Consider the following 11268-nt stretch of genomic DNA (forward strand, 5'->3'; position numbering starts at 1 on the left):
AGGCTATGAACTGCGTGACTCTCACTCCGCTTGCGCATTCCTCCATTCCGCTGGGATGACGGTGCACTGCATTGGCTGCCTGGTCTAATTGTTTCACTTGTTTTTTCTTAACAGCGTTCCCTGTTTGTTAGGGCACGAGCATTTAAACGATTTCGGTTAATTTGTGGAGGTTTTAGTTTAATTTGGTTAATTTAATCCCCCCTACTAATCAATAGGTCATAATTATTTATTAATATATGCTAGATCAGTTCGTAAAAATGTGGAAAATTGAAAATGATTATAGATTAGAAAACTATAAAAGTTCCGCTCGGTTTTATTAACCAAATAGTTATTTTTTATGTTCCAAAGCTGTTACTCTCTTTCCTTGATTAGTTCCTTCAAATGACCTGTTACGCCTTTTTATTTACGGCGTTGTGCTGTCATCTAGTGGTAAGGCTAATTTTCCTCTAAACGTAAGTGTTATTTTGACTGACTTCATTCAGCCTCGTTGTGTAGAATATCAAATGTATGTGTAGGCCTATTGCAGGCCACTTTTACTCTGTTACTGACACATTTCGTTAGACAAACAAATGATAATGTACTGTGTGAAATGGGTAAATTGTTGAAAGCTTATTTTCTACCAGACCAATATCCATTAAGTTTTTCTTAGCTGTAACTTTTATGAACTTTTCTCGAAGTGCACACTAAAGCGTAAATGTAGATGTTGAATTAGTAATTATTTGAGTCTCTAATTTGCTTTAGATGTTTCATAAATCTGGCCAGGTTAATACGAGTGACAGCCATTAGATAGATTCAGCCAAAACAGATAATTCAATGACTTTATTTATTATTATTATTATTATTATTATTATGTCATAATGAAATAACTTTTAAGCAATTTTGAGTATTAAAAAATCAATACAATTTGGATCAACTCATATCTATTTTATTTTGCATTAAAGGGATAGTTTGCCCAAACTATGACTTTTTTGTCATTACGTTTACTCTCCCATCACTTGTTTCAAACCTGTTTGAGGTCATTTCTTCTGTAGAACACAAAAGAAGATATTTTGAAGAAAGCTGGAAACTTGAATCCACTGACTTTTATTCGTTTTCCTACTTTGTAAGTCAGTTTTCAGCTTTCTTCATTCGTCATCCCACAGATGACTCCATACACATGGAACTGTGTGGTAATATTTATACACGTATGTTTGTATTTATTTAGAGAATGACAATATGTATTAATAATAATTACACCCATGTTGTTAATGTCTGAAATGTGTCGTATGTGATTATTGACTAAATTTCATTCCGTTAAACATTCTGCTGAAGGGATCTAAACCAACTTAACTTCTAATCTCATCATCTTTAGACACACATGACACTTGAAAGGAGCCCCCATGCCTAGGTGCATAATAATGGCTATCATAGCATAACAATTTGTTTAATTGAGAACCTTGGCCAAGTATAAAAGGCTTTTTTGTTGCTTAATTAGATTTGATGTCTTTAAAAACCCTAATCTCTAGAAGGGCTGTGCTTCTGTGATAAACTAGATGTAGATGGAAGTTTGAAGGTTATTTGCAAAATGTATATGCTTATTAAAATTATCGTATGCTGAAATAAGGAGCATGACATCTAAACATCTTCTGCTGATACACCTGCAATTATTTTGTTGTTGTTTGTAATCCACAGAATTAAATCATTTAATGATGGTTCTAAAAAATCTAAGAGATGTTATAGCTAGCATATGTTTGGTGTCTGCATAAGTTTGCTGATTCAGATTCAAATGGTCAATAAATGTTAAATCCATGTTTTTTCCATTGGGTTGTTTACTGAAAACATATTATAAGACCAGTTATATGTTTTTGTATTTTATTTAGTTTTTCTGAAAGTGTTTTAACATGTATAATGTAAAGTAAATAATATACAACTGATAATATTAGAATGACCTAGGTGACAAAGGTCGTTCTGGGGTCACTGCATTATTTCAGCAAGAATCTCTTGTCTTCATTATCTTCCAGAGGGAAATGACACATCACTTATTTTTAGCTGACTATTTCTGACCCTCATTATAACATTTTCTTGTTCCTTCTTGGGTGAAAGGGTCGCCCATACAAATTGTGTGTATACATTTCCTATTTACAAACGAGTGTGGCATATCATAACACACCCCAATAATAATCTTGGCATAGAGATGGCTATTTAGTGTCGTCTATTGTTCATCAAAGGTAATAACACAAAACATCACGTAGGGTGAATCTTCACTCAATGTCCAATTGTAAAAGGAGAAAAAATATAAAATGAAACCACTGACCAAATTATTATGAATTCTGACAAAAATCATGTGCTTCATAACAATTGCCGGATTTTGTGCAAATCAAATCTTCGACTATTTTCCTGTGCATAGAAAACACAGCTGACCCTTCTCCCCTTTTTCAATAGACGAGGGGCACGGGAGCTCGTGGAAACCACTGCGCCCAGTTTAAAGCTTTCCTAACAATCTTGGGAATTCAATTGTGTCAAAACCACTGGGAAACCGACAGCATGTGTCGTGACGCGAGGTCAGAACAGCGGAAACCTCAGGAACATCATACACATATTGTGGGCTAAAGAACTCATGAATTAGCAAACCCAAAACGTATCTTCTGCTGCGTCTTTGTGCATCGCTGCCGCAAAGTACTGTATTTTCAATTTAGAATAATTTTAACGATTCTAATTGTTTGATTTGAATCTGTCTACATCAAAGTGATGACATCACAACAAGGATAATTATAATTTACAATTCGTGCTGAAAAGGGATCGCATGCAACAATAAATTAGGCTATTGAGAAAATTCGTATAGACCGCACATACAAGGCTTTGGACTTAAGTTGACCTATAATATATTCACAATGAAGCTGCATTAGAAATTCGAATTATGTTATGTTAATAATGTGCAACGTAACGACCATGCCTTAGAAACGCTTGAAACTTGCTTTACTCGTGATTGGGTGCTAATCATTTAGCAGGCAAACTTTCTGACTCGATCAGCTCCGCACCTAAATATGAAGCCCACGATGGGCCCGGACGATTGTGTTGCTCAACTCCCATTAAAAAGACATTTTTAGTATTCCTAATTTATTTATTTAGCCTTATATAGCCTGTATACATTGCTCAGCATATACAGCCCCCAACAAATCTATCTTTTAAATAAATTAATATTTTTAATAGCTATATTTTTAATAGCTATACAATATTATATTTGTGCTGCATATTCATTAGATTAGTCAGTGCTGGAGTTAAATCTGAAGCTTAACAAAAAAACTTGCGGTCCAAAAACTAGTACACCCAAATTTATGTTATAGAAAAATATTAAATGCAAATTTAAAAAGGAAGAAAAATCAAGGGAAGCAAAAAAAATAATAATAATAATAATTGTTTTCCAATATTTTGCTTGAATTCAATCTTTCGATTTCTAAATAGCCTGTTTGTTGGCAAACTAATATTTAATAAATATATGTTTAATAAATGTGTGTATATATATATATATATATATATATATATATATATATATATATATATATATATATATATATATATATATATATATATGTATGTATGTATGTATGTATGTATGTATGTATGTATGTATGTATGTATGTATGTATGTATGTATGTATGTATGTGTGTGTGTGTGTGTGTGTGTGTGTGTATATGTGTGTGTGTGTGATTGTGTACATATATGTATGTATATACATGCATATAAGTAATATAAGATTAATCTATGTAGGCTATTAATTTTAATGCAATTTTTTAGTTGTCCTGCAGGTGGCTGCTCGTGTCTCTCTTCACTTTAGTCTTCAACTACTACTACAGATTAACCAAGGGTTGTAGAAAAGTTGTCTATACTCTGCAAGAATAATTTCTAAAATATGTTAAACATTTGGTTTATTATTACAATTTAAATAATATTAAAAGTTAAAAAATAAAAGTTAAAACAAAATAATAAACTTGTTTTTAAATTCATAGACTAAAGTTAAACAAGAAACACAAGCCCAAATAAAGTCAAAATGACAAGCGATTAGACTACCAAGCTTTAAATTCTTATGAAAGTTAGACTCCAAAATACTTTCTTATTATTCTTTAGTAATTCTACACAATATTATATTATTATAATTTACTTCAAAATTATTGCACGTGCACGACAGCATATCTACTATTTTAATACTATTTCGATATTTTCACTTTTCAGACATTTTACGTCTAGTTCAGATACTTATAATTGTCAGTTTCTTTGCAATTAATTGAGCCTTTTATATATATTTTTTTCATTGAAAATTATCAATTATCAATATTCCTACAGCATTTACAAACACACGTGCGCTGCAGATGAACTGCTTTGAAAGAGGAGCAATGCACCTGTACAACTCCAAAACTGCCAAAAGTATTTAAGGAGGAGATATTTGTGACAGCATTCCGATGCGCTTTCACAAAATAGGTCTACATAAATACTTGAAAAGGGGCCCACCTTTAACTCAAAATGGCCTTGCATCCTGTATGCGGGCGTATTATGTGATGCACACCTGGCACCTATAATAGCTGTGGTTGACGGAGGGATGGGGCCAAGCAGTGACTAAAATAGTTAAATATGAAAAGCGATCGTCTATTGAGCAGATTTTTACAAATCTTATTTTTTCTTTGAGAAAACAATTTCTCTGTAGTATAATCACGTTCTTTTTCGTCATTTTTAATTCCTATTATTAGCCCTATTTTTGCTGTTGTTGTTATTATTATTATTATTATTATTAATAGTCTGTTGTTAATATATTATTATTATTAGTCTGTATTATTGTTATTATTATTATTATTATTATTAGTCTGTAATTATTAGTCTATTATTATTATTATTATTATTATTGATATTATTATTATTATTATTATTATTATCGGTAGTATAGTAGTAGTAGCAGCCTATTAGCTATATGTAAGTTAAGATAAAATAACTGCTGTCATATATTAATTTAACGAATGCACTGAAAATATAACTTTGCTAGAATATAAGCTCAAATATAATTTAATTAAACCACAAGGTTTAAAACCGTGTACCTAAATTTTGTGTGAGCATATTTGACAAAATAATAATAATAAAATAAAAATGTATGTATGACGCGTGGCAGGAGCGCTCCGACTTTTCTGTTTTGTGGTGGCCTGTGCGCATGGAGAAAGTAGGCTAGGTTAACATTAAGACATTAACTCTTTTAAGTTCCACAGGCTACAGCATTTGCAAATTCATTTTAAAAACTATTTATTAAAACAGGTTTAAATATTTACTTGCACACCCATGTTGTATATTTATTCATCATTGGCTATTATAGGTCTGTATAATATGTGTTTACAGAAATAAAAGTGTTTGTAGATTAAAGACATCAAAATAGGTTATTTCAGGGTTTGTTTAATTGGGCTTTAAGTTGTGTAGCCTACAATTAAATCGTGCAAAAAATATGCACTTTATTTAACCCAAACACTTTATTAAAAGTGAGGCTATAACCTGTTTAGATTGTAGTCATAAAGTTTTGTTTTTTAGATCCAGGCGCAAAGTTTTACAGCAGTTTGATTCTAGTACGTACTACAAAATGTAATGTGTTTTATGGACACAGAATAAATGCGACAAATATAGCTTATATAGATTAAATAGCTTGAGCATTGTTTGATAGCTACCACATGCGGAACTACCATAATAGTTTTGCATCGCATAAACACAATCATATTTTATTTTGTTGAACGTTTGTGACATTGAGCTAAATAATTTGTCTCAAGTAATTGTTTCTCGTCTACAGGCGTAAATTAGCTTATTACATATAAATCCAAATAAGATAAGATCCAAAACAGTGACAATCTGATAAAGAGTTTATTAAAGAATAAAAATTAGATTTATTAAAAAGATTGAAAAGTGCTAGTTAAACACAACCCCAATGTGTCATAGACATTATTTTTTTTACAAAGTACATATACAATTGTTCAACTGGAAGTCACGTGTCCTGACCTTTTTGAGACCCTAATCACGGCAACAAGCATGTGTGTTTCTCACAAACAGATCTCCACAGAGCTTCAGTTTATCTTGAGATGCACTGTATCCAGTAACATTCAAAAGCAAAGTGAATTAAAAAGAATAACTGGTAAAGGAGTTCAGAACCCAATTATTCACTCCAGAGTCACTGACAGAATGTTGCGAATAGTTGATTTGTAATTCCATGATGATGATAACTTCGGTCTGCTGGCTACTTGGCCTATGTGGTTGAACAATTTATATCTATTCGGAAAATAAATGTCCACGTCTCCCGTGAAAAAAAAACAACATTTTGCCATCAATGCCCGTGCTTCCATAATTTAGCTCCAGTAAACGTTCTTCCTTATTATCAGTCTTCCTAGAGCTCGCACATTTGTGTTTTTGTTTTTTTGAAATGGCTGGACTCGTCTTTTTTATTTGTTTGTTTGTTATTAACCGTCTTTCAGTGAATATGTTGTGTTATTGATCTTGAGATGCCCGAACTATATATCAATCCGCGCGTGTAGTGCAGAGTGTTTGCTCTCATGATCCCAGTATGAGCAGTGCATCATGGAAAGTTCTGCGGGCTGGCGCGAGCAAGCGAACTGCAGTCCTGTTCCGTTACCAGTGGTCACCGGAGGTGCTGCAGCCGTGGCGGGACTGAGTTGCTGGGCGTGCGGGAGCGCATGAGGATGCGTGTGATGGTGGTGATGATGATGACTTATGCCGTTGTAAGAGTTCACCATGCTGGGGAGACCTATGCTTTGCACGCGTGAGTATGGATTGTACGACGATGGTGCAGACAAGCCTTTCATATTAACGGGACTCACGTTCCCACTGCTCACCTGACAGGAGGTATATGACATGGGTGCAGGAGACCATGCGTTATTGATAAACCCAGACTGTAGATATTTGGGCGGGGAGAGGTAACCGTACCCTTCACCGCCGAAGAGAGATTTGCCTGGCTGGAAATGGGTCGGTGGAGGCCTGAACGGTCTTTTCATTCGTCGTCTTCGCCGGTAGTTGCCCTTTTCAAACATATCCTCGCATGCCGGGTCCAGGGTCCAGTAGTTGCCCTTTCGCTCACCGCCGCCCTCCCGAGGCACCTTGATGAAGCACTCGTTGAGTGACAGGTTGTGTCGGATGCTGTTCTGCCATCCCTTCTTGTTCTTCTCGTAGAATGGAAACTTACTGATGATGTACTGGTATATACCGGACAGCGTAAGACGCTTCTCCGAGCTCTCGCGGATTGCCATGGCGATTAACGCCACGTACGAGTACGGTGGTTTCTGGGTCGGGTCGGATTTGTCCGGTCCCTTCTCCGGAGGAGCTTCGTCTTTTGTTCGGTCTTTCTCCGCTGAACTCGAGGTTGTGTCCATGAGTATCATGCCGTTATCCTCATGGCCTGGGTAGGTGGCCATCATTGCGCACGCAGACCTATACCAAAACAAAATCACTTAATAAAAATTCAAGTTTTGCAAAGTAGTCTTCTTTTGATGGCAGTAAAATCGTCCGCCTGAAGTCATGTACAGATATTTTCTTTACCTTTTCAATGTTTTATTTTTTTTTTTGTAGACCTGTGTGTGGAGCTTAATATCACCGTTAAAGGTTTTGCAAAGCTGCTGCTCTTCAGAGTTTCTTAACTAGATAGGAGAAGGAGGGCAAATTGTGGTTTGGTTTCTCTAATCCCGCCTTCTCTTCCTCCCACTCCCTCACGTTCACACATATTTGATGCGGTACGACATAAAGCTTCCTGATTCGTATGCCTGGAAAGCGATTAATCTATTTCGCTTCATAAATTCATGAACTATGTCTTTCATCACAACAATTGAACTAACAACTGGAAACCGACACAGTTTAGAAAACATAATTAGTTCATAAAGCAGGTGCAGAAGTCTGTTGAAGTCAAACCATTTTAAATATCTAACCTGGCATTGCCTTCAATCAGCATAATTTTTTTTTATTGCAAATAATAGCTAATAATAATGAAAACAATAATATTCAAATAGAAACACGAAGATTACGATAGCCTATTAGGGTATATTATCCTAATTGATGTTTGCAATGTTACTTTGACTGGGATGTTTTATTTAAAGGAAATTAGGCTATTATTGAAGACGATATGTGACTGATCGCTCAGATTATTTTAATTGACTAAATTGTGCCACAATAAAAATGCCACGAGGCTAGACCTACCCGAGTCGTGCATGCAAAGATCTGCAGTTAAATGAATAAAATCATAATATAGCCTATAGAGTAAAATGTATAATTACGTAACCTATTAAACTTGACCAAACTTAATGCTCCTTTCTGTTTATTGAAAACCGGAACGCGGTGGTGAAAAAGAAAAGTTTTAAAAGTGTTGGTTATAACTTCAACTGATATATTTTAATTTAAAAGCTTTTACTCCTGACCATTAGGCTAACCAAACATACATATATATATATATATATATATATATATATATATATATATATATATATATATATATATATATATATATATATATATATATATATATTATAAAGATTACTAAAGTCAGATGCATCTATAGAGCTTGTTTATTTCACAGGTCATTCGCATAAGTTTTTTTTTTTACGATTCTTGGTAACTTGCTTACAGTAGGATACAGAAATGTGTTTTACTTTACTTTTAGATGACCTGTAATTATGTACTATTAGACCTGATAATGATTTGAATATTAGCCACATTTAGAATATTGTCTTAAGCCATGTTCAATATTTATTCTATTTATTCAATAATTGCATAATAATAATAACAACAGTAATAATAATCATTATTATTATTATTATTATTATTAATAGCTTAACAATACTTTTAACAATGTAATATTTTGCATCACATTTAGCCTAATGATCTCATTTAGGTTTACATGGACACACTTTTTTTCAGCACCGTTGGACCTGACAGCTCCTTTACGGACGATATGAAGTAACCACATGCTAGTTCTATACGACTCAGTAACATTCTTACACCTATTGAAGCAAAATATAATCCACATGAAAGCATTTAATACTGTTTACAAGCATTTAGAGTTCACTGTGATGTGTAAAAAATATGGGAAAAGGCAGCAGAAAAAGACGCATTAGCTTACATGTCACAATTAAAATGTGTAGAATGAGAAATTGAGTAAGCATTTAGTTTAAGGTTAGGCATTTGACTGATAGTTGTCGCAAATTCAATGTAAAGCCTAATACAACTCTTAATTCTGCTCAAATATGCTCACATGTTATAAAAGGTAGCTATTCATTAATTAGGGCTATAAGCATTTATTATCGGTTTATCTTAGAAAATTAACGAGAAACCGTTGAAATATTAGGCATAAGTTACAGTACAGTTTAGTACAAGCATGCAAATTAACGAATTAAAATAGCTAAGCGGTATTCTCGTTCATAATGGGTCAAGTTAAACAATAACCAAGTTTCAGAAAGGTCAGTTTGCTGAACAAAGAGACCAAATCAATTGAATAAAATACTTTTAATGGAATTTAAATGGCAGTATTAATTTTAGTTTAAGTGATTGATTTTTGTATATATACATAAATCTCTCTCTCTCTCTCTCTCTCTCTCTCTCTCTCTCTCTCTCTCTCTCTCTCTCTCTCTCTCTCTCTCAAAACAATTAAGAAATCGCTTTCCATTTAGAGAGTACGTAGCCTATTAGTTTTAATTATTTACCTAAAAACTGTAGGCCTACCCACAATTTATCAGATTTTAGTTGTAAAACTCACCAGGTTTGTTAAGCCCCCACCACGAGTCAAAGAGCGGAATATAAATGCTCTTTCAGGTGTGAACAACATCCATCGTTTGGCTCAGTGAGGAAAATAATATAGAGCGTCTAAGAGGGAAGGAAGGAAGAGGGAGGAGAAGGAGAAAGATAGGCGTTAGTTTATAATGCGTGCTTTAGCTGTAATATAAAAGATTACTGATCCCCGCAGTTTCTAAAATCGGGTTGGTGTCATGCGCTCGGACCCCCACATTTAGCTATATGCTTTTTACTGTAATATTGAGTGCATGTCATAGACATAGACTGTTTTATCTTGTATTGCCTTGTTTCTTAACATATATCCGTGAAAACATAAAGAGGAAAAAATGGTGTAAAGCTTTTTTCGAGTTCCGACTCGTTTGTCGATGTTCAGCAGGTTTCACTGTATTAGTGAGATCGTTTTTAAATTGTAGGGATATTTTGGACCTCGGAAGAATAGTCAGACCTGTACGCAAAGACGAACAATGTTTATGGCAGTGTATTCTGTCACAATATTATCAACTTATTTAGCTGATCATCCGGTGAATTTTCGAACACATTGTTTCAAATACATCATTAAAGTACATTCTAGTTAAAAGCATATCATAGATAAAATCATAGATGCTACAATAATTCTGAATAAGTTAAGACATGAGACATTAAGACATGAGCAATTATTTCTTGGTATCCAGAAATAGTGCAAATGCTAACTAAAATGTGTTTTATCAAATATAGGCAATTGTCCAAAGGTGACATAACTATTGAAGTATTGCAGGACTAATGTAAAACATGATGATCCTTCTGAGAGAGAGGGAGGGGACTTTTTGATTTTAAAATCTCTTTATTACCAAAAAGTAACAAATATATTAAATATACATTAGCCTATATATGCAGAGATTTGCAAACTTCTGATAATAAATATGAATGCTTAGAGAGAGGGAGAAAGAAAGAAGTAGTGGACAGTATAATAAATAATCCAGAAAAACAAATGTAAATATAGGTCCGTTCAAACTAAAAACTAGCATTTTTTTTAATTAAAAAAAAAGAGCAAGAATGACTAAAATGTCTTTGCTTCCCCCAAGGAAATTATCTATATGTAGGAACAAAGACATAGAGGCAAATGTGCATGTGGAGATGTGAAAATGGAGGATCGGAAAAGGGGATTAAGAGGGAGGAATGTTCTTCTGCTCCTACTGTGGCAGGTTGACATCAACAATAGACACACACAACACACACACACACACACACGTGTGTGTGTGTGTGTGTGTGTGTGTGTGTGTGTGTGTATGTATGTATGTATGTATATATATATATATATATGTATGTATAATAATTACTGAGCATGTTTATATGTGGTTAACATAATGAAATTCTAAATATTGTAGCATTGAAATGTTAAATAAAATTGACTTTGGTGTTAATTTGACCATATCGATTAAGGGCAGTAGTAATTTATATTGATCGTGCTACAAAAACATGTCGCTATTTGTTACTTATACCAG

At 33.8% G+C, this 11268-nt stretch overlaps 1 protein-coding gene across 1 annotated transcript; it reads right to left on the bottom strand.

Moving 5' to 3' along the window:
- Positions 1 to 6507: 6507 nt before the first annotated feature.
- On the bottom strand, positions 6508 to 7428 carry foxl2a (forkhead box L2a). Its single transcript, XM_056473857.1, has one exon. It carries the CDS (start codon positions 7426 to 7428, stop codon positions 6508 to 6510), a length of 921 nt encoding a protein of 306 aa, XP_056329832.1.
- Between the last annotated feature and the right edge of the window lie 3840 nt (positions 7429 to 11268).

This window comes from Danio aesculapii, chromosome 15 (genome assembly GCF_903798145.1).
Source record: "Danio aesculapii chromosome 15, fDanAes4.1, whole genome shotgun sequence".
In the NCBI taxonomy this organism is placed as follows: Eukaryota; Metazoa; Chordata; class Actinopteri; order Cypriniformes; family Danionidae; genus Danio; species Danio aesculapii.

What these genes read in the sequence shown, in the direction of transcription:
- foxl2a (XM_056473857.1), bottom strand. Translation starts at nt 7,428, where the DNA reads ATGATGGCCACCTACCCAGGCCATGAGGATAACGGCATGATACTCATG.